Source organism: Montipora capricornis, unplaced genomic scaffold (assembly GCF_036669925.1).
Source record: "Montipora capricornis isolate CH-2021 unplaced genomic scaffold, ASM3666992v2 scaffold_53, whole genome shotgun sequence".
NCBI classification, from domain to species: Eukaryota; Metazoa; Cnidaria; class Anthozoa; order Scleractinia; family Acroporidae; genus Montipora; species Montipora capricornis.
Genome location: NW_027180250.1, coordinates 1 through 26,663, shown reverse-complemented (window position 1 = coordinate 26,663; position 26,663 = coordinate 1). Strand labels below are relative to the sequence as shown.

The 26,663-nt window shown below is 38.7% G+C and overlaps 2 protein-coding genes across 2 annotated transcripts; one reads left to right on the top strand and one right to left on the bottom strand.

Moving 5' to 3' along the window:
• Positions 1-2,600: 2,600 nt before the first annotated feature.
• LOC138036882 (U11/U12 small nuclear ribonucleoprotein 35 kDa protein-like) lies at positions 2,601-11,521 on the bottom strand. Its single transcript, XM_068882937.1, has 7 exons — positions 11,213-11,521; positions 10,025-10,102; positions 9,648-9,713; positions 7,805-7,875; positions 5,531-5,621; positions 4,711-4,786; positions 2,601-3,399 (listed from the first exon to the last, which is right to left on the bottom strand). The coding sequence occupies exons 1-7, from the start codon at positions 11,382-11,384 to the stop codon at positions 2,997-2,999; spliced, it is 957 nt and encodes a 318-aa protein (XP_068739038.1). The 5' UTR covers positions 11,385-11,521; the 3' UTR covers positions 2,601-2,996.
• Positions 11,522-11,584: 63 nt separating this feature from the next.
• On the top strand, positions 11,585-26,411 carry LOC138036881 (tudor domain-containing protein 5-like; the record flags this gene model as incomplete). Its single annotated transcript, XM_068882936.1, is given in 13 exon segments — positions 11,585-12,041; positions 15,847-16,200; positions 18,466-18,683; positions 18,799-18,855; positions 19,410-19,542; positions 20,480-20,753; positions 21,377-21,443; positions 21,698-21,775; positions 22,530-22,591; positions 24,575-24,644; positions 25,051-25,140; positions 26,275-26,319; positions 26,321-26,411. Coding segments are annotated over 13 exon segments (1,993 nt in total), but the record flags the coding sequence as incomplete, so codon positions are not given.
• Positions 26,412-26,663: the final 252 nt, after the last annotated feature.

Here is a 26,663-nt window from a genome sequence, read left to right as displayed (position 1 = left end):
CGACGCTCCAGCGCCATGTCTGGAGGTACTGCATTTTTCTCTTTTGTTCAAACATGCGTAAATGTTCAAGCTCTCCGGTAGCCTAGCCTACCAAAAAAATTAAGATGCTGGTTTTTACAAGGAATTGATATTTCAGTTGATTCTACAGGTATAAACGTAACGTAAGAACCGCGCGTGTCATGCCTTCTCGAGACAGAAGTGAGAGATGGTTTCATGCAGACTGGGACGCCTAAAATGCCCTGTTGTAAACATCACTGGCGGTTCAGGAGTGAAGTTGTCTCTCTGGCCTTTCTGTGGACGAATTCCAGGACCTACCGATACAATTTGGGCAAGTTTTGGAAGCTAAAATCTTCAATCGGTGCTTTATTTTGCTCTTAGGACCCGACACTTATAAAAGAATCCTTGAAAAAGCACGAGACTGGCTCAGGCTCATCAAATAGCTAAAGTGCGGCCGGAGGAAAAAGTAGTGAGAAGAATATTTCTAGCCAGATACTAAGGAGTATACCTGGTGTGTGATGTTAACGTAGACTTTTGATTTCTGAACAAGTTTTTATTATAGAAAATTCGGGACAAAGTAGAGGTTTTTTCGCTGTTATCCTCGTAGCAAAAAGCTGGCCTTCCGTAATTTCTTGTCAAACAAACGGTTTAATGTAAATAAGGGAATACTGAGATTTATATTTGCAAATTACCTGTCCTCTCACCAGTTAAGTGAAAGCAATAAGCGCATCCAAGATCTTCTTATGCATGATCTACGCGGAAATTACATGATCATTCTATCTGTCCCTCAATAAACCTAAAACAACCAGTTATGATACTATATTGGGAGGTGCGGGGGCCTCATGGTTAGTGTGCTCTACTCCGGATCTTTTTGTCCGGGTTCGGGTCCTGGCCGGGGACATTGTGTTGTGTTCTTGGGCAAGACACTTTACTCTCACGGTGCCTCTCTCCACCCAGGTGTATAAATGGGTACCGGCGTAATGCCGGGGGTAACCCTGCGATGGACTAGCATTCCATCCAGGGGGGAGTTAAAAATACTCCTAGTCGCTTCATGTTACGGAAACCGGAGATAAGCGATGGCCTTAATGGGCCTTCAGGCTCGTAACAGAGACTTTATGATACTATATTATTGTAATTCAATATACGCGCAGTCTCAAGCTACGATGATGCTTGGGGGCAATTAATATCATGAGTGGCAAACTCAGTACGTTCATAAAACGCCATTTTGCCAGTGTAGAAAAAGTTGCCATGGCAACAATGTAATTTCACAAGTGAAATTATAAATTAATGCTCAAATTTCGCGCCAAAATTAAGGAGTAATTTGTCATCCATGTTATTAACATTAAGCGTATACGCAAGGATCTAACCAGCGAATCTGCGGCGACCCTAGTTCATGCGTTTATAACTAGTCGAGTTGACTATTGTAACAGTCTTTATTACGGCCTCCCTGATTATCAGCTTCATAAGTTGCAACGAGTTTTGAATTCTTCTGCTCGCTTAGTTTTTTGTGCACCTCGATCTTGTCATATCACTCCGCTATTACGGGAGTTACATTGGTTACCAGTCCACTCTCGTATTGAATTTAAGTTACTTTTGATAACTTTTAAAGTTCTTAAGGGGCTAGCACCACTGTACCTTAGTGAGCTTATTTCTGTATTGCCCCCATCTAGTTACAATCTTAGAAGGAACTATAACGGTACATTGCTATGCACTCCTAAATCTAAGAAACTTAAGACCCATTTATTCGCCAGAGTTTTTACCGAGTAACAGTTGTAACAGTTTTGTACACATTTGTATTTATATATGTTTATTTCTAAGTTTTATTTTTATATTCTTTATTTATTTATATATTATTTTTATTGCACTATTGTCATTAGTGTTGTTTTATTGCTACTAGTTTGTAACTAGCGCATAGATACTTGCTCTTTACAAGTTGATTATTATTTTCATTTATTTTATTATTTAATACTGAAATCTTGTTAATGTGCATTGAAATCGTGCAGAGCCTTTGCTTCTTTTGCAAGATAATTTGAGTCCAGAGTTCTGTGTAGTAGTAGTAGTAGTATACTGAGTTAGGCACGTAGCCACGTTAGTCGTTTGGCCAGGTCGCCAGGCCACTTATCCTCTTACAACAGTTTGACTCTGCCGAACACATATTTCACCGTCGACCGAAGATCGTTGGGAGCCCCTGAACTGTTACCAAGAGCTCGTCCTCTTTTTCCTTTGTGTAATTAACCCAACCAACCAGCCACGACAAACAACTCCTAATTAGTAATCAGAAGTTCATGCGTGGGTCCGATTTCTGTCAGAATTCTTTTTTTCCTCAGAAAATGCCTGCTCAATCATCGACAAATACTTCCCTGACTCATTTAACGGCCTTGCAGGATACAGGCTGTGAACTTAGTTTTATGGTCTAGTTCCAACTACGGTATCCCTTGGCTCAATTGAAGGGAATCGCGAAGGCGTACGTTCGACTCCCTTTATTTAACAGCACCCAGATTTTTTCATACATGTCTTCCTACGTGTAATAAGGGAATGGGACACCATAAAACGATCTTCTGCCGATTGCTATTCCACAAACAAGACTCACACTCAAACACTCGTTGTTGGCCCTGTTATTTTATTGGAAAAATTCAGAGGAATCTGGAGTCCATCAGGTCGATGGTTAGATTCAGATTTCCAGCCATTGGTGGCGCGCTACTCTGGGATGGTGTACTCCAACTTTGTGGCTGAAAACTCCTATATGGGCCTCTTCCCTAGAACCATTGTATAAATGTCAGAAGTGGCGCTGAAATTTGAATAACAGTACTTGTACATCTTCACATCTACGCGAGAAGTCCTTTGTTAAAAAGCACTAACACAAGGCTCCAGATGTTTAAGTATTGTTATTCAAATTTCAGCGCCATTTATGCAATGGGTCTCTGTTTCCTTAGTTGTGATACAGACACCTTTGGGAGATTGACACCATCTGAATTTGCAGCTACCAACACAAAGATCTGTTAGCTGATCCCGACCTCCTGATGTTCATGTTTATGATAAGCGTCTTTTGCCTTTTCACTTGTCTCGGAACTGTTTTTTACTTTATCTTGATACCCGTCTCTCTCTCTGTGGCGAGATTCACCGTGACGTCCGCGCTCTTTGTAACGCTCTCCACCACGTTCACGTGATCTTTCATAGTCACGAGATCGCTCGCTGACACGAGACCTTTCACTGTCACGTTCACGATATTTTTTCCCATCATCTCCACGGTCACGATAGCGAGAAGTACTTCGCGACATTTCTCTGTCACGCTCACGTTTCTCCCGTTCACGATCGCGATAACTGTAATTCTCGCGCGACGTCTCGTGATCACGTGAGCCACGCAAATAGTTGTTGTTTTGTTTCCGATCCTGTTCACTTGGTCTAGTGGCAAAAATGAAATTAAATAAATAATTAAAGGTCTTCATTAATTTCAAAAACGGACGTTCTGAATTACAATGAAATAAATTTAAAAAGACACCTATTGATAAAAGGGCGTTTTAAAACGTTCGGTTCTAATTGGACGAAGTACATAGGAATGGCCACGATTCGTTAGCAATCAGCTTGTTTTTCTGGGTGGTAGGAGATCTACCAAAGGGCCTTTAGTAAAAGGTGCGACGCTTTTCCGTCACTTATTATTTGAAGCATCTAAAAGGTTCAAAACAGGCTTGACCTCCTTTGGGAAGGCAAAACGAACTGCTATTTTCTGAAACTTGTCATAACTTGCAATACCCCATACTGAAATTCCATATGTAAAAAAAAAGCATAATCAAACTATGAAAAAGGTGGTGTAGAGAATCTAAACTATAACCACACAGCACTTTCATCCTTTGTTTGTGTAATTTATAGCTTGTTTAAACTGGATTCTTGTTTTACTTTTATGGAAAATCAAACTAATGCATACTGGAGATAGTCCAGAGGTACATGAAAATTTGGTTACATGACATGAATTGTTGTCAAGGTAAATAAAGCATCATGAGAAATATTGAGCATCACCACACAAATCTTTCTTATGTGTGGTTAATTTACCTTCATCAACCTGTTTGATGAAACCAAATGAGTGTCCAGTACGCATAAGATGTTCTAATTTCTAAACATGTTGGCAAATCGACTTGAAGGGGCTATGTCATGTTAGTTTAGGGTGTTTCGGAGAAATCTTTGGTAAAATTCGAATTTAAAACTTGAAAATAGTAATGTGGAATTCCTTTACTGATAAAATTATCGTTACATCACAAACAAGATAATTCTGAGCAGAAACGACGTTTATCCAGGCGATTTACCATTAAACTCGACATACAATCTGTTTTAATCTTGTCCATTTGCATCCACCCACGCTTCTCTTTCCTTTTGATGTATTTCTTTTATGTTGTTGAACAGTTTTTTTTTTTTTTGGGGGGGGGGGGGTTATTCTGGGCGTCATGAAATTAGTTCATTTTGCGTGACTTAGCCCCTTTAACGTCTGTAGGCAAATCGACTTCAGCGTAGGCGAATCAATGTGAAGGGGAAACGACCGGTTACCATGGACAACCTCTAGAATGCAAATTATTGTGTTTCATTCCTCACCAACACAGCACCTCAAGGCTTCTACATGTACAGGGGTTAGCTCAATACCTCCACTGTACCCCCATAAAAAACTTAAAAACGTTAATATCAAAAGGTAAATGTAAATTAATGACAAAATTACTAAAAACCTACATTGGTCTTCTAAATGGCCGATCTCTGCCTCCAAACCTCAACTGTCCAGATTCTTTTTTGCCTCCAAAACCACCACCTGCAAGTTACAAACTCATGTCATTCAAAAGATGCTGAACTAATGATATTTGCCTGCATTCAAACAAAACAAGCGAACCTGTAATGCCAGATAAGATCTGGAATACTTTATTTGCCTTTGCTTTGTTTGAATTTGAGGAATACTTGACAAGTTGTGACATTTTCGTTTACATCTCAAGGCCTACATAGTAACTGTTTTGAACAAATCATGCAACAATAATTTAGATCACACTTGAGGGATAAGTGTCAGCTAAACAACCAATTATTAACAAACAGAACTGAATGTACCGGTAAAAACATGAATGAAATAAATGATAAATAATCATAAATGTATAAACTAACAAAAAAAGCAGTCACGTTATTGTCACACATTTAAATGTATCTTGTCGGCCAAGTACTCCTTTCTGGGTTGTTCTCTCACATATTAAGGGCGCGTTTGATTGACCGTATTCCGGAATAGGAATACATGGAATAGAAGTTAGAAATCCTTCGTTTTTACAGAGATTCACATTTATATTGTTAAACATCTGCTAAAATGCTACTTTAAACAAAGCTCCATTATCCATGTTGTTGCAAAACGCTACACATGGTGTTTTAAATCATCACTCCACGTATTCTTATTCCCGAATAAGGTCAATCGAACGCACCCTAAAATAATTAACAAGAAACTTTTAACTCTTAAGTTGAATTTACAGCTGTCATTTAAGGGATGACTGTGGTTGCCTCTTCCCCACAGACAGCTTACCGAGTCGTCTTGGAATCCATCCCTTTAAGGTTCTTGCTGCTTCATACTCCACGAGTATAGTGCAACCATCAATGGTTTCATTGTGCAGTTCCTGCAACAAGATACAAAGTGAAAGAGGAAGAAAGTTACTCAAAGTGGGCCAAAAAATCTCAAGTTACAGAAGGCTTTGGAACAACATTACTTGTATTGATTCTGTACCCCGGCATTTTCAGGGGCCCCAAAATTCGAAATTCTATCACTGTGCAAAGTAATCTGTTTCCATCGGACATCAATGGGCTATATAATTCCATTTTCCATGGAAAAATAAGCTATGTTTGTTAGAATTTCAGTTTCTATTATTTTTTAGGTATGACTTGCTCTTCGCAACATGTTATCGAGTAGAAACGGAATTGTTGTTGAACCATCTTCTCTTGGAATAGCAGCAAAGACTACTGTGACTAGGAATTCCTCGAAGACCAGAGGACGATTAATGGCTGGAATGATCAGAATTAATGTATATCATTTTTGCTAAATGAAGAAATAACTTCTTGGACTATTTCTTCTGATGTATAGTTTGTTACGATTTTATTGAAACTAATGCGTGTACAAACTTCTTCCCGAAGGTGGGAAGTAACCTGAACTGGTAACCCAGGGATTTCATGTGTCTACTTTTGGTGGGAATTTTGCGATTGATCCGGACGATTGCCGAACTTTTGTGTTCAGAAACACATTCAAAAAGGTGTCAAGCTGTGTAGCCGACATAACCTGCATCGCACAGATCACGTACAAAATGATAAACAACGCATTGCTGATTGACAATTGAGGGCTTGGCTTCTTTTGGTTTCAGAACCTGTTCTAATTTCTTGCTTACAAAAACTGGCTGCAAAGTGGGGCCAATCTTATTACTAAGATCATGCAACTGCCTCCGAACTTGGTCTTTGAATGGTAGACTAATTCTGACTATGTTGCTGTCGTCAGTATTTCTCTCCACTACGCTTACTGAAGGGTTTCGAGATTCAAAACTGGAAATAAAATTGGAAATAACAGAATCTATAAGACTCCACAGGTAATCAAGACGGGTTAACTAGGTACCATGCATAGAAACTGTCTTCCCCTCTTGAATTGACGACAGACGCATCTCTACACTTCATAGAAAAGCGCCTGAAATGGCAAGGTATTTTGCTGTTTTTTTCTGATTGAAATTCATTTAATTTCACAGGATAATTTCCCCCAAGAACCTTCGAAACATTTTTTAATTCTGTGACAAAATTGTTCTAATTTTTCTCTTGAGTGCTGGAAGACCTTAACAATATCTGCAAGCCCATACATGTTAGTGAATAAATAATGAAACAAAATCAGAGTTTACAGCCAAGACATATCCCTTTTTTTGTGTAAACTATAATTTGTAATGTAATTCAAGTAGTTCATCAATGGTAGTGTAAATCGTGTAAACTGTAATAATTCTTGTAGGTTATTATTTTTATGTAAAAGTTTCTTGTTTAGCATATTACAGTACAAACTTTCACATTTGACCACTAAGTGTAAGTACATCAACTCAACAACCCATGCAACAGTGTTCAAATTACAACCGTATGATTTTTGCAAGGAGGAGTGACTGTCAATGAAATTTGCACACCCTGATCGTAAAAAACTTTGTAGGGTGGCCACGGTAAGGTGCATCACACTGTAAGTCTGTTTCTTTCGTATTGTATTTATCTTAAGTTTGTTGTATTTTTTGAGTATATGTAATGTAATTCTTCTATTTGTGACAATAAAGCTTTTAAATTACAACAAAACAAAGGGGTGCAAAGTAAAGTGGGCGAGCAAGACTCTTTAACAACGAGGAAGTTGACAAGAATCTGAAGGGTACCAGTTCCCTGAAAGTAGAAGGCCAAATGATCCCAAGGGAAAGGGTAAGCGGCTAATTGGGAAACACTAATAACAGCAAACTTGATAATTGACCACCACAAACAACAAACAGCACATTTAATTAGTCAAAACAGAGATAACAAAATCCCCAAAAGACAAAGCTGCAACTTCAAGTCTCACTTTGACCTCTTCCTGGAAATGTCCTTTGAATGTAAATAGTAAAATGATCTGCATAGTCTGCTTAGTGAAAAGCCTTTTAACCAAAGGCAGTGGTCAAGTGGTCATGTTATAAAATTAATTAGTTTAACCCATTGACTCCTGGGGGTTCCCCATAGATGAGTAAAATTGTCTGGTGTTAGACAGAGTAAAATACTAAGTATGGCCGGTTTAGGGGTGAATGGGTTAATAAATATAATATTATTTTACCCTCCAGGCTTTATTAGCATCTCTGTCACTTTTGTACTCCACAAATGCATAGCCTCTTGAGAACCCTGTAACTAAATTCAATGAAGACAAAGACATTAAAAGTGTCACGATGAACACGGGTCATTGTAAATAGCATGGGACCTCTGCTACATGTACACACTGTAACTTTTAACCAAGGAATAATATTATTATTTATAAAGGCAGTGACTTTATTACTTTCAGCACAAGGAAGGCTGTGAGACAACTCTCCACAGTTATTACAGATCATAATTTATGTGGTTGAGAATTGCATGTTACCTCTCATGCATGGTATCTCATTAGTCCTAAACACTCATGATTCCTGAAACAGGGAGCTTGCACACAGACCAAGGTCTCAGGTGAAGGAGATGACCAAAACTGACAATATTACTGGGGCAATATTACAACAAACTGGGGTTCATGGATGGCGCAGTTTTGAGAGCACTCGCCTCCCACCAATGTGGCCCGGGTTCGATTCCCAGACTCGGCGTCATATGTGGGTTGAGTTTGTTGAATCTCTACTCTGTACCGAGAGGTTTTCCTCTGGGTACTCCGGTTTTCCCCTCTTCTCAAAAACCAAAATTTGATTTGATTTGCATTAACTTGTTAATTTCAATTTACAGTGTCCCCAATTAGTGCTCTACAGCGCTAAAAGATTAGACACTTAAATAAAGTTCCTTTCCTTTCCTTCTTATTAGGGACTTGAAGATCTACTATGGAGACGGTGATGCAAACGTCACTTCAAAATGAAACTTTGCACAATCCTAAGTCTTTTGTGGTTATTTCATCTTGTTCTCTTCGTACAATGTGGGTGAATTATCATAAAATTAAATTTATGCGAGCAGTTCAGAGTAAAACTATAGAAGGAAAGATTCACATTTGTACGCTTGCGTTGTCGTTAAAACCTCAAATTTGGTGATTTCAACTTGTTGTTATGCAGAGTACCATAATAAAATGTGTGTGGCTTGTGCAGTACGATTTTCCCCTCTTTTAACCAATGATATTCTTGTTTTGTGGCTATGTCATTGCAGTAGCCATAGTCATTTCTTAAAGTGCCCCTAATCCCAAAATATTTTTTCCCCTAAAATAAATCTTTGCACCTGTTCAAAACACATTGCGGCCATTTTTTCATTTTTCTAACAAATTGTGCCATTTTATAGGCTTCGTAAGTTGCGAAAATCCAAGCATCTTTTGTTCACGACCGAGTCAGAAGGGGAGTGGGTCTATTCCTGATTTGATGTCACAGTCTACTTTGCATGCATTTTTACAAAGAGTAAATGCAATGTAAATCAGTTTGTGACGTCAAATATAGACCCACTCCCCTTCTGACTCAGTCGTGAACAAAAGATGCTTGGATTTTCGCAACTTTTGAAGCCTATAAAATGGCAAGATTTGCTAGAAAAATGAAAAAATGGCCGCATCGGTTTCGAACAGGTGCAAAGCTTCATTTTAGTGAAAAAAATATTTTGGGGTTAGCGACACTTTAAACTCCCTATTATTATTGGCTGCAATGAGTTGAAATAAAATCCAGCCTGATTTGAAATGGCATCTCAAACTCAATTGGGAGGACCCAGCACCCCTCCAGTCCTTATAAGGAATAAAAAATGTTTTCCAGGTCTAATACCCAAGAGAAATTCAAAGTTACCTTTCCCTGTTTCAACACTGACAATAATCAAGTGGCTGAGCTGTGAGTTATTTGAATGGCTGCATCACCATTCAATAATGAATGGATATGAGATCCTGATGATAGCTGGGGTGAAGTGCAAGACGTGGGAATTTCAGTCATCCACAAATGGCACAACTGAGTCTAATTGGCATCACTTACCAACATCTCGGACCAGCTTGCAATTCACTAATTCTCCACATTTTCCAAACACTTTATACACAGTATCTGACAATTGAAATTGGCAGAAACTGTTAAAATAAAAGTACTCTGCACAAAATAGGAATGGCAGTAGGCTAAAAAAGGTCTATATTTTCTGCTTGAGATTAAGTGCAACATTATCACTTAATACAACTAAAAGTAATAGAGCTTTGCTAAAAATGCTAAAATTATTAATTTAGCCTTGATGGATTCAGATGACCTAGATCTATGACTCAATATGTGTGGTATTTTTACCATATTTTCTTTCCGTTTTGCTACTGACAGCTGTCGTTCTTGCTAACATACTAAAACTGCATTAAATGAAAGTAAGGTTAAACCTTCACAGGTGTCCTTGCTCAGTTTCCCAACAAACAGTGTCTTGTCTGGATCACCACAAACTCTCTTGTTTGGTTTATCTGGAAATACATGTAATACAGAAAGAACCAGGAGTTGAAACAATTAAATTAAAAAATCAAAGTAAAGGAAAGCATTATCATTTTTGGTGAATTCTAGGGTGCAGGATGTACAATGTAGATGCTACCTTTCTTGAATAATAAAATCATTGCCTATCACAAAGTGGCATTTCGTATGGGACCCGCACACCGACCTATATTTGCTATTCATATGGTGATTCGGCAGAATTCAAGTTTGTTGACAGGTGTGTTGATTTGTCTTTCTAGAAAGTCTCTACTTTTGCAGCCGTGTAACTTACACGGTCATGTTTACTTGGCTTGTGTAAAGATAAAAGGCAACTGGAACACGTGTCTTTTGGCAGAATGGATTTACACATAAACTCACTTCTGCGGTTGGGAACAAATTTTCTGCAGAGTTTTAAACTTTTGTTTTATCGGTCCACAGCTTATACTACTTATGACCCCAGAGAACTTAAATCTCGCAAACGAGATAAAGAAAACCTTCGATAAATGGAAAATGTCTTTGCTTTATCTGAATATTTTCAAAATCTTCTTTATAATTATACATGTTTATGAACGGGTTACCTTCTTTAGTATGTCTAGAATACCTATACGGTCTTATAATGAAATGGAGCTTGTACTGGGAGACAGTCAATTGAAAATAAAAGCAGATTCCATACTCTCAACAACATCCAATACGACTGTAGCCGAGATATATCAAAGATAATAAAGAAGAAATAAATTTTCATGTTTGTACAGAAATTATCGGGATTAAAAGGAATTTTTTTTGGGCTGCTTACATGATTCGAGGACCAAAGACCAAATTCGCCGACGAAGCTAGGGCTCCCGATTACGTTCACCTTTTTTCGAATTACAAAAGAAATATTTCAGTTAGGATTTTGCCAATTGAATATTATCGCAAGAAACGAAAAAGCTATCTTCAGGGAAAATCTCAGTTCGTGGCATTTTGATTCAGGTAAGATATTCAAGATTATCCTTTTTTCTCGCGGACCAATGCACGGTCACCATACTATACAGCTGATCTGAGCTACCGATACGAAAATCAGGTTAAATAACCCACTCACTGTGACATATGAACAGTTATTTCCTTACATTTTGCCAACATAGCACGGGAAACAGCTCTATCGTGCGCTTCCGTATCTGTGCCATCGATGCTACCAGCTTGCAACGGATGGTAAAATTTCGCCAACGGCGACCAGTTGCTCCAAGTTGGAATCTCATAGCCAACATCAACCTTTCCCACTTTATCATTTCCTGATTCCATTTCTTGATGTAGTTTTGAAGAAGAATCTAAAAATCATAAAAACCGTAGCAAGACATTTGTCTTCCTAAAAGCCATACGACCTCATTTTCAATTTTCAACAGATCCGTCCGCCATGTTGAAACATAATAAAACGCATTGCTCTCTGGGAGATTTTTGCCCGACTTAGTCTCTCGCGTCCTGTTTTAGCAGGATTTGTAACAGGAATGTTTTGCCCAGGGTATGGGTTTGTTTTGCTTCCCGCGTTTCCTTTACACATTGAAATAAGAGAAGGCTGCCGTTTCACGAACCGAAATGTGAGATTTTCAGTCTATTTTTGTCGTGTATCTCTTCTTTGTTTCTGGAGAAGGTCTGCACCTTTTAAATATTCTAAACGACAAAAAATTGCGGGGTTAACACATGAAATAATGACTGGTAACTCCGAAAGGTCGTCACGTGGCGACGAAGGACTTCGTGAAGAAGTCATCAAAAATGTGCGCTCGTTGCTCATTTCTGCAAGAAATGGTCTTACAGTTGCGGAATTGCAGAAAGACTATAACGACATGGTAAAGAGACCGCTTCCGTTTCGTGAGCTTGGTTACAAAACGCCTCTGGATATGCTTAAAGATATGCCAAATGTAGCTCGACCGACTTGGGAAAATGGTATCCTGATTCTTAAAGGTAGGCATTGCGTGCGATATTAAAGCCCGCCGCACACTTGAGGAAAGAGCTGAGCAAACTGCCTCGCGAGGCGGTTTGCTCAGCCGTTTCCTCACGTGTGCGGGGAAAAAATCAAACATGTTTGATATTTTTGGCCTCGCGAGACAAATTCCTCACTGTGTGCGGCCATCGTGAGAATCGAGCTGAGCTTGGTTTAATCAAGCATCCAATAAAAATACAAGGCATACTCACGTGACTCCAGCGGTTCAAGATGGCGTTGTAGGAAGAAATTCTGACGTCACTTAAGTCACGTGAGAATCCCATTTATTTTTATTGGATGCTTGATTGACCAAGCTCAAGTCGATTCTCACAATTGCCGCACACAATAAGGAATTTGCCTCGCGAGGCTAAAAATATCAAACATGTTTGATTTTTTCCTCACGGCCTCGCGAGGCGAATTTCTCACCAAAAGTTCCCCGCATACGTGAGGAAACGGCTGAGCAAACCGTCTTGTGAGACAGTTTGCTCAGCTCTTTCCTCACCGTGTGCGGCGGGCTTAAGATGGAAATTAACCTTCAATTTTCTTTGATTTCCCTACAGCTAATTCGGGTAGAATTGAAAGTATTGATATTCAATAATGAATCTTTTGACGAGGACACGACAGCTGTGCATGCTCATGTATTTCTCGTCGGCGCCCACGGTGCACCCATGCAGTCAAACTACAGTGGGTCTAAGGGCCTGTTTACATGGAGGTGGGGTAACCCACCGAAGTGGAGTCAAAAAATAGGTCGCGTTTACATGCAATCTTAACACCCTGGGGTCCCGGATGACCTTTCTCGAGGCTACATGTACTGCGTGGTCTCTAAGTACGTAAACAGGAAAATGGCGGGTGAAGGACACATTTTGGTGTTTAATGCTCTTCTACTCTCGCTAGCTTCTCTTGCTTCAATGTTTCAGTGCTGTGGCCTCTTATTATCACTTTTAATTCTGCAACGCCTCCGCCAAAGGTAGTATATCGTGACAAGAGCCGGCCCCTGGTTGGCTCGTTACCCCACCTTCAACTGTTTACGTGGCAAAAAGCGACCCCGCCTAGGTGGGTTACCTGGCATGCTAGACTGGGCAACCCGCCTTTGCGAGTCACCCCACCTATAATGTAAATGCAATGCCAAAAAAATAAGAGTCTATGAACAAGTGGGTTACCCAGCTTCCATGTAAACAGGCCCTAAATCACAGGTCACACGTCAGTGTATATGTCACTGTGCTGCAGATAGATAAACAACACCAAGACTGCCTCCTAGCCCTAATCACTCTCCAAAAATGTTGTTTCAGGTCTACAGGAAACTTTTGGCCTAGTTGTTCATCAGTGGAGTAGGGACTTTTAAATCTTGACCTGTGGAATGTGACCTGTGTTTTTGACCCGCCTGTCAGAGTGAAATGTTGGAAAATGCTACTTAATTAAAATAGTACAAATATTTCACATTCTCTCTGTTGTTGTCAATCCAAACCATTCTTCTGTCACTTCCAGGCCATTTTTTGTGCCTTCCTCCAGACTGGAGGAAGGTATAAATCATAATCCCTCATTTTTTAAGGGATTAGGAAATATTTTTGTTAGCACCTAAACAAAATTGTCACAATTTCAAGCCATCAGGGGGCTTACACTAGTTTAGCATCTGACTACCATACAGAAGGTTGCTGTTTCAAATCCTTACCAGACTAACACTTCAGGACTTGCAATAACTAAAGAGATGTTGCTGGCTTTGTAATGCACCTATCAATGTTAAGCCTGAGGGGGCAGGCAAACCATGGGAGATTGATAACGCATGATCCTCCCTGGGTTGGGATTTTGACAACTGCGCTATGCTGCACAAAATGCAATTTGACATGGCTGCAATCTTGGAAAATGGAGAGATCCTGGGAACTAGTTGCTCTTCAGGTATCAAAGGACTGGGAGCAAAGTGCGATTTCCCTTGTTTGGTGCTTTGATGGATGAGAGAAAGGTAAGCAAATCCAGAAACTGTCTGATTGTCTGATGATAAGTCTCCGCTTACGAGCCAGAAGGCTCATCAGGCCGGCGCTTATCTCCGGTTTCTGTAGCATGAAGCGACTAGGAGTATTTGTACTCCCCCCTGGATGGGATGCTAGTCCATCGCAGGGTTACCCCCAGCATTACGCCGGTACCCATTTATACACCTGGGTGGAGAGAGGCACCGTGAGAGTAAAGTGTCTTGCCCAAGAACACAACACAATGTCCCCTGCCAGGCCCCGAACCCGGACCACTCGATCTGGAATCGAGCGCACTGATTATGGAGGTGAAGAACCCTGGATATGCTGCGATGACTGCAACAAATGGTGCCTTGTCTTGTGCTCTGAAATTGCCTGAAGTAGGAAAATACATGTACCATGATAATACTCTTTGTTTGTCCACCGAAAATGGTCCCAAGAGAAAACAAAAACAATGCTCATTCAAGATTTGGGTGGACAAAGATTATTACGGTATTTTCCGTTTTGGGCAATTGATCAATCTGTTATTTCTAACATGGATAACTGGTTATGCCTTACTTGTACATGTAGTGATAACTGGGAATAGATATTAACATTGCAACAGGATGTTTAAACATGAGACAAATAAAAGCGTCCTAATTTTCTCATTTTCAGCCACATGCTTTTGATATTGTTAAGAGCAGTTTTGGATTTTACAAAGTAATAATTTAGTGATTTCAATTGCTCTCAGTTTTCGTAAATTGCTTTGTCATCGATCATGTGAAACTAAAAGACCCAACACAGAACTTGTTATTCCTTGAAGCTAGTTCTGTTGCTTTAGCATTGTTTTCAATGACTCCAGTTTGCATTAAGAGGCCATCTGTACCTGCCTGAGTGAGGAAAATTTTGCTATTTTTACTTTAGTATTTTTCCCAGGGAGAGGAACTTTGCACTATTTTTGGAGAAAAAGTCAAAATCCCCACTTTTAGCCTGTCCCTTCTCCCTTCCCCGGGCTTAACATTGATAGGTGCATAATTATATCTGCGAAAGGGTAGACTTCCATCTTTTAAAAATAATGACTTCAAGTAAAGCTATGGTCGTCGCAGTTATGGACGCAATAATTACACAGAGAAGCATGCGAAATTCAGGACTTCAACGGGGTTTGAACCCTTGACCTCGCAATACCGGTGCAACTCTCTAACCAACTGAACTATGAAGCCACTGATGTTGGGAGCTGGTCACCCACAAATGACCAGCTCCCAATGTCAGTGGTGTACATGTAGGTGCTATTGTTATTGCATTGCTGCAAACTCGTAATGTTGTCCAGCTGCAAGTGTCCCCACAAGTGCTGAGTGACCGTACCCTTATTTTTTGCTTTATTTTTGTCACTTGAGGTTGAGTTTTCAATTCATTGTAAGGCCTTCAAGTTTTTGCAAATGTATTGTATATTGAAGAGTCTTGTGAATCAACAGCATCCTGTTGGAAAATCTTCTTGAATGTTCTAGAGTCTGCCACAGCTGTACATGTATTCTTTCTCTGCCAGGATTAGATTAAAGGGCTAATCAAGCAAATGAGACCACAAAAACCAAATAAAGCGAAAAGGCAGGAACTTTGTCCTTTGCTGTGACATACATGTATGCTAAGATATACCATGATATCATTTTAATACATGCCTATACATGTTGTATTTATGGTGGCTGCTAATTTTTATTAAGTAGTTGCTTGCTCTCAAATGGATCTTAGTTATAAGATGGCAAGAGCTAAGTTCAGTGCGTGCTCAAGAAAGACAATAATATTTTTGCTTGTCATGCTTTTAACTTTCTCATGTTTCTTGTTTTGTCATCAGGAATCGCAGATGCTGCCACAAGACATATTGCCAGTTTGGTTGAAAGACAGAAAAAGACTTCACCGAAAAGAAAAATTCGTCTGACCACATACCGCCCTGAATCATTGCCAGTCGTGCCTCATTTTATCAGAACTCAAATAAAAGAACTTCTTAGCAGTTATCCTTCTGGATTGCTTGGGTCTATGTTTTGCATTGCATTTAACCGCAGATTTGGCCAGGAATTAAATTATAGTACATTAAGATTTCAGTCACTTGGTCATCTCTTAGAGTCAATTCCTGATATAGCAAGAATCGAGGACATGAAAGGACGAAGAGGTTTCAGAGTCTATGGAAGAGGAGTTGACGTAAATTTAGGTATGTATACACTATACAGCTGTAGTGCTAAGGTGTACAGGAGTGTTGAATTCTTGGTCAAAAATGATCATGATATAAGAGGTTTCAATAGAAGGCGGCTACCGGCGATGGACCGCCGGCTACTTTGCTTTATCCCGCCACCTACTTGGCTCACCGATCGTGTTAGACATTTCCCAGAAACGTTCAATCACTGTCTTTCTTAAAAGTAAAATAGCCGTTTTTACTTCACTAACCAAGAATCTTATTTCCTAAACCTCTGAATGATAGCCATTTTGTTAAAAAAAACCTTGCGGCTTGTTTACAAATTTGAGCAAATTACAGAGGCTTAACATTATCTGTACCGAATTAAATAATAATTCACGACTGTTTCATCGCGCAAGTTCCTTGTCACAGTTGTTATATAATATTTGTGCTTCACGTTCGGAAATGGCGAAAAGACAAGGCGTCCTGGACAACTTTTTTGCCATTGTGCCAAAAAAGTCAAAAGGTGGGTTATTAGCGATTTTATAAATTCAGCTTTTCAACGTAGTAGATTTGCACTGACTGATGTAAATGAGCTAGCAAAAGTCACGACCTCGGAAGGATGTTTGATATGCAACCAGCAAAGTTCATTGTCCACAGAATAGTTTGGAAGCAACCTCACTAATAAACATCGTTGTGTTCTTCACCTCACAATGATTTTACAAACACAGTTTAATTTAAACGGAAAACATCCAACATTCAACATCCAACCTGTTACATAGAGCAAAAGCAATATATAACATATTCTTAAATCCTAAAGGAATACCGTGGTAACAATGCAATTAAGGTCCTATTAAATCGAACAAAGCGTCAAAGTTGTACACAATTGTACACAACGATCAGTATACACAGTATACTGAATCAGTTCCACAACAATCGTAATAACAATATGTAGGTTATATGTGGTTATTAATAGACTGCTAAATGGTGAAAACAAGCCTCTTTTTCCTCAAATCTTTTACAAATCGTTTCGGTGAAAATTTTACGGTTTTAAATCACATAGTATTTTGCTAGTATTTTATAGTATAAAGTGTTTATGAATGTTATATTTGGTGTTTAAGTAGCTAGCCACTGTCCATGATTTTCCGCTCATTCGTGAAACGTTGACAGGGCTCTTTATCCATAAATCTCATCACTCCACTTTAACCCTTTAAGCCCCGAGGGGTTCCCCATTGACGAGTAAAATCGTCTGGCTTTAGACAGAGTAAAATCTATAAGTGCCATTTGGCACTATCGGGGCTGAAAGGGTTAATAAAAGTCTGTGAAATAAGAAGTGTAAAAAATTCAACATGAAAAGAAATCAGAAGGTTCGCAAATTCTCTTGAATGATTTTACTTTTTGACTTCGGATTGCGTGACATAGAACAACCTCGTGTATAGATCTCTCCAGCACTACGAACTGAGTGGTAAACAGCATGTGCTGGATCAAACATGAGTATTGGTTAGCGAGCAATGCACAAATGCAGATGAGCCAACAAGCTTGGGGGAAGTCGCTGCGCAGACTTAACCAAACCACGCAGGAGTGACCTGATTTTAATGAAGGCAAAGCGATATATCCAACCCATCTCCAAAAGGAGGGAGGGAGGGGAAAAACTTTAACAAATTGCAAACAGTTAGATTGCTTACTATAAAAGACAAACTGCCAAGTGAACCTTGGACGGCTAACAGACTCAGAGGCTTTTATAGCTAGACTCTGTCTATTAAAGTAGCCAGTTGCACAGGTTCTACTTTGTAGCAGGTACGCATTACGCATGCTCTTTAGCAGTAATGAATGAGGCCTTAACAGATTCGGCCAATGCAGGTGTAGGTTATAATCTAAGATCTAGGAACAAAGTTTTTATGTCTTCATTTTATTTACGACAAAACCATTGATTTTATGACCTTGAACGACTGACTACAAAGAACACTAAGATAACTATTGCCACATGAATATCCCTTTTAGTACAGTCACGTTCCATTAACAGTATTTTACTGATGGGGCAGTAAAATCTCATTATAAATAATGGAAAGGTGTCTCAAAAGTTTACCTTTAAAACTTATTCGACGGCCTGAAAGGAATTGCAGGTATGTTTTTTTTTTTTGGGGGGGGGTGGGGGGGGGAGAGGGACTTAGAGCTACAGCTGACTGTTCTAAGGTAGCTCATTGCAGTTTGCTCCATACATTAATCATGTTACCATTTAAAGATTTCTTTTTCTTGTCTATGAATACATTCACTGAAATGTAAAATCTTCCTTGCTTGTTGCAGGTGTTAAAACTGTAGATCCAGGTGATAGTTTTCCATCCAGAACCAAAAGTTCCCCAACATTTGCCCAAACCACCATGGAAAGGAGGAATAGTAAACCCACCCCTGATGTCAGCGACAACAATCATGGCAACAAAATGAAGGAAGCAACGTCTTCAATTAAACTCAAGCTTGACAAGAGAAGTGGTATTGATGAAAAAATACAAGATGAATGTAAACAGGTATGCACAGTGTTTTCCAAATCAGGAAAGAAAAGTGTTTTTATAGTGGCCTTACCAGTAACTGTGTGCTTTTGTTAAAAAAAAAAAGTCTTGAAAAACATTTTTTTATGAACAGGTTTTAGTAAAGCGACCAAATGGGATATGGGCAGCTAGATTTGCCGCAGAATACAAGGTGAGATATGTTACTGTTATTTTGCTGCCTATGATCCAGTGCTTTTATGTATGGCTAAAAATGGGTGATTTTCTTGTGACAATGTACAGTTTTATAATGTTATAATATTAATTCTTGATAGTTTTGTTTTGCATTCATGCCAAAATACAACCATAACAGTTACACAAAAACATGTACCCAGGACAGGGACCTTTGATGAGAATTCCCCCAAAAAAATAAGACTTTATGAGCAAAAATGAAGGAATGGCAAACTATGCTTAATACAGTACGTAGTTCACAACTTGGTACATAAATTTTGTCCACTTCTTCTCGGAAAGCAATGATGAGACAATATCTTACATGTGTATTTAAACTTTTGTGGAGAGCGCATGAGTATATGATGATCATATTAATCATATTACCAGTTAAATTCTAATCCTTTTCATTCAGCTTGAAAGTACCAATTTCCTAGTTATATCCATATTTCAGTCAAGATTGTCATTGCTTAAGGCTTTGCTTGTTGAAAGGAATAAAAATACTGTATTTAGTAACACCTTGAAACATGCCCTCCCCAGAAACTTCACAACAAGGAGCTTAACATCAAGCAGCTTGGGTTTATGAGCATAGTAGAATTTATGTCTGCAATGCCAGATGTAGTGCGAATAGAACGACCCACCAAGATTGACTGGCTTTTGTTCCTGGCTAAAGGTATTTCTTTTGTAAATAAATAAATGAACAAGGGTCACTCAATGGAAATTCTTTATACTGAGTTCTGTCTGAAGAGTCAATTAGGACCTTAAATGCTGCTAAATGAAGTTCAGGCAAAGTTAAATTTGAGGCATTTCTGACTTAGCTTGTGGTGTTAGACTCTACACCTGTAGGCCTGTGGGGCTTTCCTACTGTGTTGTGCAGATGCTCACTTGCTGTTTCTTGTCATTTTGACTTCCGTTTGTCCTTCTTATTGGTGAGTATAAAGATCTGTAGCATTCCATTTCAGGTCTGCCTCATCAGTGTTACAGGTGCCAGGTGTATGTCTTCTACCTGATTGTACTCCGGAAGATATTCATTACAAACCAAGAAGTGGTTTCAAGTTTAAAAATTAATATTTTTATGGTTTCTTTCCTCTCATGGAAAAAAAAGGGTTCCTTGTTGCTATGGTACACTTAATTTAATACAGACCAAAAAATCTGCAGAATGTACATGTGCAGTGTGGTGATGATGATGAATAATTAGTATTTAAGTGTCAAGTGTATTATTTTATCGCTAATTAAAGGCACTATTAATCATAGGTTGGATTTGAGGAGAGGAGAAAACTAGAGTAAAACCTCTCGGTACAGAGTAGAGAACCAACAACCTCAACCCACTTATGACTTTTAAGTCTGGGAATCAAAGCCAGGCCACACTGGTGTGAGGCGAGGTCTCTCCCCACTGTGCCATCACTGCTCCTTGACCATGCCATAATAAGGGCCTGAACTAGTCTTGACTATAATTATTGTTCCCTTCTCCATTCTTGTTTCTCTTCTTTCTTATATCCTAATATACTGTAACGTGACGAATGGAGGAAAAAAACCACAGCTGATTTAGCTGTAATAGTCTACCATCAGTAACGTTATTGTACTTTTATACTGTACAATGCCTTTCTCAGATGCTGACATTGATCATTCAGAAAGCAATGGTGAGGTTTCTGTTCCTGTTGAAACTGGGGAAAAAGACCCAGTACCACTCCTGTGCCCCTCCCTACCTGATAACCCTCTTAACTTACCTGATGGTGTGGGAAGAGGAACATACTTCTCCAAAATCAAACCTCCTGAATGTGGATATATTGAAGTCTGTGTTACACATGTTGTGGATCCCCATCGTTTTTGGGTCATGATGATTGAGAACTGGCCAAAGCTACAGGCACTTACAGAAGACATCAGGTAAACAGTCGACTTCCCATACGTACATGCACACATGCACTCTATAATGGCACTCTTTGAGTAGGAAGTGATTAAACCATTTTTAAAAGTGATGCTATTTATAATAAATGATAGTTATTACTACAGTATGACCAAAAAATCAATAATTAATTTTATTTATTCTTCCTTTTCTTTGGATTTCTTAACTCTGTTAACTATTAACAATAAGTGACACCTGATTATTTTATCTGGAAAGTAACCACATTTTGAATAAAATTTTCACTAGTGAAGTGTTAAGCACACACACTTGTAAAATTTGAACGAAAAAAGGAAGTGATTTTTTTAAAACTCATAGTTATAGCACTTTAGACATTGCAGCTTTTGGGCCCATGAATAGTAATAAATAAACCAGTTGGGTTTTTACAATTAACAAATCTATTTATTGCTCAGAGTGTTCCTGGTATTTGAATCAGGATCATGCATTATGACTTCAAGTGGGTCATGCTCAGGAATTCAGTACAATCCAAGATACTCCTTTTATAATTATCAGAAAAAATGATAGGCAGAAAACATGGGCTTTAAGGAATTATACAGGGGTACAGTTGCACTTCAGTGTCAACTTTTTGTTGCCTTTGTATTTACAGACAATTCTATTCCAGTAGAGAAAGTTCAAGATATAGGATGCCGGATTGGTTTGTTTCAGTTGGTCAGGTGAGTTTTGGGGTTGTTAGCATGTGAAAGTCCTCTGATAAATAATTAAGGTTGGGTGGTAACTGTGCCTCTGGAATTTCCGTCAGCAAAGGCAGACAGCAAAAAAGCAACTTACTACGGTATTGAGCATGTGGCTTATTGCCCCTCATGCCCAGACCCCAGAGGTGTGTGAGAAAACACTTCCACTTCTCTCATTCTTCAGCCAGTGGAAAATTTTTCTTACTTATAAACTGTTGTTTTTTTTTTTTCCTTAGGCTTGTTGTGCACTGTATGAAGATGGCTCTTGGTACCGTGGTCTTGTTGTGGGTATACACTCAGTGGAAAGCATAGAGGTAAACATTTTTTTGCTCTGGCCTGGGTAGCTGGCAGTTGGAATTTAGATTAGCTTTCAGTCTGCTGCGAGTTGAAATCGTTGTCCCCTTTTTGATCTACGGCTAGAAGGATCATGGTGGAAGGAAGGAACAGGCGTAGCTCAGTTGGTTGGAGCAAGAGGTCCCTGGTTTGATCCTCAAAACCTTTTCTGTTTTCCTCTGATTTATGTAGCATTAGATACCCGTAAAATGGATCACTGACAGAGGGTGGGGATAAAGGACGTACCATTGGCTTCCATTGATACCAGCCTCGAAGTCGATGAAACTACATGTACCAACGAAAAATAAAGCGACTTTACCTTTTACTTTTACCTTTGATCTTAGTGATCTAAACAAGCTACAGATGTCTTGCACTCTTAAAGATTTTGGACATGTGCATCTTGTACACTGCACTGAGTGCATTGCAGATTGCAAAAGTACAGAAATCTGACAATTGCTGGAATCAGCACTCTTACGTCTTGAAATGTTTATTGACCGAATGCATAAATGGCGGCCAAAAATGTATTCTTTTGATTATGTGCTAATGAGACTCAGCCTCGCTCTCAAGCAACATTTCTTTTGTATTTTGTCCATGCAAACGAGGCTAGTGAGGCTAATTAGCACATAAACAAAAGAATATTTTTTTGACTACCATTTATGCATTCGGTCTATGGTAGCTACAAATGTACTTTTTGGAATGATAAAAATAAAATATAACTATTGTGACTATCAACAGGTCTTTTATGTTGATTATGGTAACAAGGCAAGATTGCCTTTGTCAAGTCTTCGAGTGCTAAGGTGAGGGCAATTAAAAGCGGGAGTTTCTCACAAGCGATAATCCTTGTTAGGTCTACCCTCACTCGAGAATCAAATTCCATTAAAGTACTTGGGCTGATGTGAGAAATAACTCCATTTATACCCAGTCTCAGCTGGTGATCAATTTAGCAAGGTACTGATCGATATCACAGTGACTATAGAGTGTTTTCATGCGTTGTCACAGCAGCCATGTTGGTGTTGCTAAACAATGGAACAGTGGCCATGTTGCTGTGATGTGTAGCACAATCACCATACCCAGTTGGGGGTGACTCAGAAACATTTCCTGATTTATTCAGTTTAACGTCTTCAATAAAGATATATTTTTGCTGAATGCTAAGGTTATCCTTGTTGATTAGCATACAGGGTGTAAAAAGGGTAAGCGACTTTCTTTTCTTGTGAAAACAAGGAAAATTTTGAGTGTAACCCGTAACACAATTTTCAAATTGAAAGTCTTCAAAACCATTTTTCATAAGAGAGAACACTTACGTGGATTAACGGACAATAACCAGTGATAACACGCAGTAAATACTACATATGAGCCAAATTTCAACAGTTCAAGTTTATTAAAACACATTAAAAAGATTCAAAATTCCGTAGTTTCCATACTGTAACGCTGTGTTTTGGAATTCTGGCACTCACTAGGTTATTGCTTGAAACAAGTCTTCAATTGATATCTGTGGGTTCAAAATCATCTCAACTAAATGCTCATACCTTGTGCTTTAACATACAGAAAAATTAGTTTGAGGGATCCACTACGAATGGAGAAATCACTCCTCAAAACAGTCGCTAGGCTTTTTCTGTTCCGCAATTACGCATTAATATTTTTCGAGACCACTTCTTTCAATGTGGCTCCTGATCCAACCAAGGCATAACTGGGTTCCAACCTAGCATTTTCTGAATGCTCACAAGTTCCCTAGCTATTTCCACAGTTTTGTCTTCGTAGCTTTCAGGATCGCGAAAATATTAGCCTTTGACTGAGTCGCTACGTTTTTTTAAACATGCTGGACCATATTGAACCAAGTCTTGAGTGCCAGTAAACATCACAATCTACTTTGCAAAGAAGCCATGATTTCCATGTGCTTCACAAAGCTCTATGGATATTATTGGGAAGTCCAAAATGTCTTTTCAGGGGCAATTTTCAGGAAATTGAGAGACACATGCTCTGACCTCAAATTGTAAAGTAGAGCAAAAAAGTGGAGCAGAAAGCCAGCGTTTAGGGTGTCAATAGAACTAAATGAGGGGATACTATCCTCCATGTAGTGAAAGCTTTCTGTTTTTACTTTTTATTTGCCTCAAAATTGACTATCTGTATGAAAGACCACGCCTGCAAGGGGTCATGGGTAAATCAAAAATTCAGTTTTAACACCCCAAACTTTAATATTTTCCGAACAATTAGAAAGATATGAAAGTCTGGGTGTGAAATAAGCCAAAATAAGTCATTTTCACCCCTGAATAAACACAATTTCACAATTTGTAGGTATGTTACAGGAATGGGTACGGTGATCATGCTACTCATCTGTACCCTGCAGCTAATCCTCTTGGATTTGGGCTCTATTATCATGCAAACAATTTCTTTTGTTTCAGTGGAAAAACATGGTTACTGATCACATGAGTGAAAACACTCTAGATAATGTTACCAGGATATGTGGTTGACGTTATTAGCTCAGTTATACAAATGTAGTTGGTAAGAGATCTGAAAAACATGTCAAAATGTGTCCTTTTGGTTACCGGTAGCATTAATAGAAAAATTCCAGATGATTCAAAGTTCTTGGAAAGCGTGGAGAGCTGACACCTTTTTGCAATGTTAACATAGCATTTCCATGACAATACCTCAATCTGGATAACTTCCAGAAATGCATCGTGTGTGAATATAGTTGTTTGCCAAACCTTGTCATGTCATTATTATCATTATTATATAACAGTTTTTATTTAGTATTTTTTTTAATTTTCCCTACCTGTTATCAGATCACAATTCATGAAATTACCAGCGCAGGCATTGCCAAGCAAGCTTGCATATATCAAGCCATTTGATGGGGTATGGTCATTTCATTTACTGTACTTTTCTGATTTTCTTGGTTTACAGGTTGAATTTTTGTGTAGGTCAACCCCTAATAGTATATTATTCAGTCAATATATACAGTAGGTTGGGCTAACATCTTGATGCATCCAGTGAGATTTATGGAAATATTTCATCTTTATCACACTATGCTTTTAATTTGTTGCTCGTGCATTACAGTATTTACTGTAGCTGGTTGAACTATTTTTCACACATTTATTTATTAATTTATTTATATATGTCCATGCATAAAGATATTGTATCTTGGTACAATAGGGAAAGGGTAAAATGGCGGTCTTTACTTGTTGCAGCATTAGGATCATCAATCTGTAATTTCTATTACACACTTTGTTGAGCAATTATTTTCTTTGGTAATATTTATCAGGGAAAAGAGTGGTCAGCAGGAGCCATTCACAGGTTTTATCACCTGACCAAGAACTACAAGAACCTGGTGGGACTAGTTTGTGGTGTGAAGGTAAAAAGTAATGCATCAATCTAATCTTTTTCATCAGCCATTTTGGTCTTATCACCTCTGCATTTGCTTGGTGATAATTCCAGATACTAAAGTTTGAACCCAAAATGTGTTCTTCCTGTTCCATTGGAGAAGATGAATGTGTCCAAACTACCGTATTTACTTGTGTATCAGTCGAACGTGTGTATAAGTTTACCCCCAATTTTCAAGACCTGAAAACAGACATGGACCACCCCTGTGGACCACCCCTCATTTTGTAAATTCCACTTATTTTACAAGCGGATTATCTGGACAATTTATGTGGGGGGGGGGGGGGGGCTCTTAACTACAAGAAGGCAATAGTTGCTATGGGTTCAACAAAGACAGAGAGCGATTGAACAAATCGAACACCTTACGTGGATTTGTGATCAACTCTGCACAGGATTCAGGTAAAATAAAGACTTGGAAATGTAACAACCAAGAATTATTTGAAAGAAATCTTGTCGTGTATTTTGTGCTTCATTATTCAAGGAAAAGGTTCTTCATGGAACGGCTTGATCCTGAAAATTAATTAGTTTGTTGCAATATTGCGCATATTTGACACGATTGAGTTTCTTCTCTTCACGCATGTAATAAATAAGGGGTTTTGCCTCTAATAGCAAATATGTTGTTTGTTCAAAACATTGTTCGCTGGAAAAGTGGCCTTTATGAATTCATCATGTTTTATGAACCAAGCTCATCAGACACAAAATTTAGTACAATCAGAACTTTTGTAAAGTCAGTTTTTATGCAGATTTTTATGCGCAATTGTTATGCCAACTATCTTAAGAGGTCTACTGTTCTAGTGCTACCAAACTACCTCTATCTGAGTGTATACTCAAGTATAAGTCTGAGGGCAACTTTTTGGGGTGATTTTTAGTCATAAAAGGTCGACTTTTTCACAAGTAAATACGGGTAAGTTTTTTTATCTGAGAAGGGTTGGTTTTTGAGACTGGGTTTACAATCAAGATTTAAAAGGTAAAGTAGTCTTCGGAACATTGCTTTTGACTCCTTCCAGAAAGCCCAGCTTTTGACTCCTTCCAGGTTAATTTGTCAGTGTACTATCATCTGTACCCTAGTGTAATGTAACTTTTGGGTGGACTTCCTGTATTTGTCTAGGAAGAGGTTTTGTCTTTGTGTCTCTGTGACACTAACGAAAGTGAAAGACCTGCATATTAATGATGAGCTGGTTTCAGAAGAGTATGCTACTTGCCCTGAAATCAATTCTCCTGAGACACCATCTCCTGATGGCCCAGGTTTGTTCACCATTCCAGCAAAAACAATCTCCAAATTTACATTTTTTATTTTATTTTACCCTCTCAGATTTCACTGAGCGATGAACATTAACAAGCTGTATACAAAACCTATAAAACTTCTTTACGCTAACCATTTTGTTTACAACATACAAGACAAAACGTTTTTGTGAATGATTATATTTATGTTTGGGCATGATATCATACATTGTTGCCTATTTTTCGTAGTTTAACTTAACTTATAATTAACGTGCA

Coding starts and splice junctions, on each gene's coding strand:
- LOC138036882 (XM_068882937.1), bottom strand. CDS start 11,384: ATGGAATCAGGAAATGATAAAGTGGGAAAGGTTGATGTTGGCTATGAG. Junction 7,876..9,647: donor CAAGCTGGTCCGAGATGTTG/GTAAGTGATGCC, acceptor CATTGAATTTAG/TTACAGGGTTCTCAAGAGGC. Junction 4,787..5,530: donor ATGGATTCCAAGACGACTCG/GTAAGCTGTCTG, acceptor TGTAACTTGCAG/GTGGTGGTTTTGGAGGCAAA.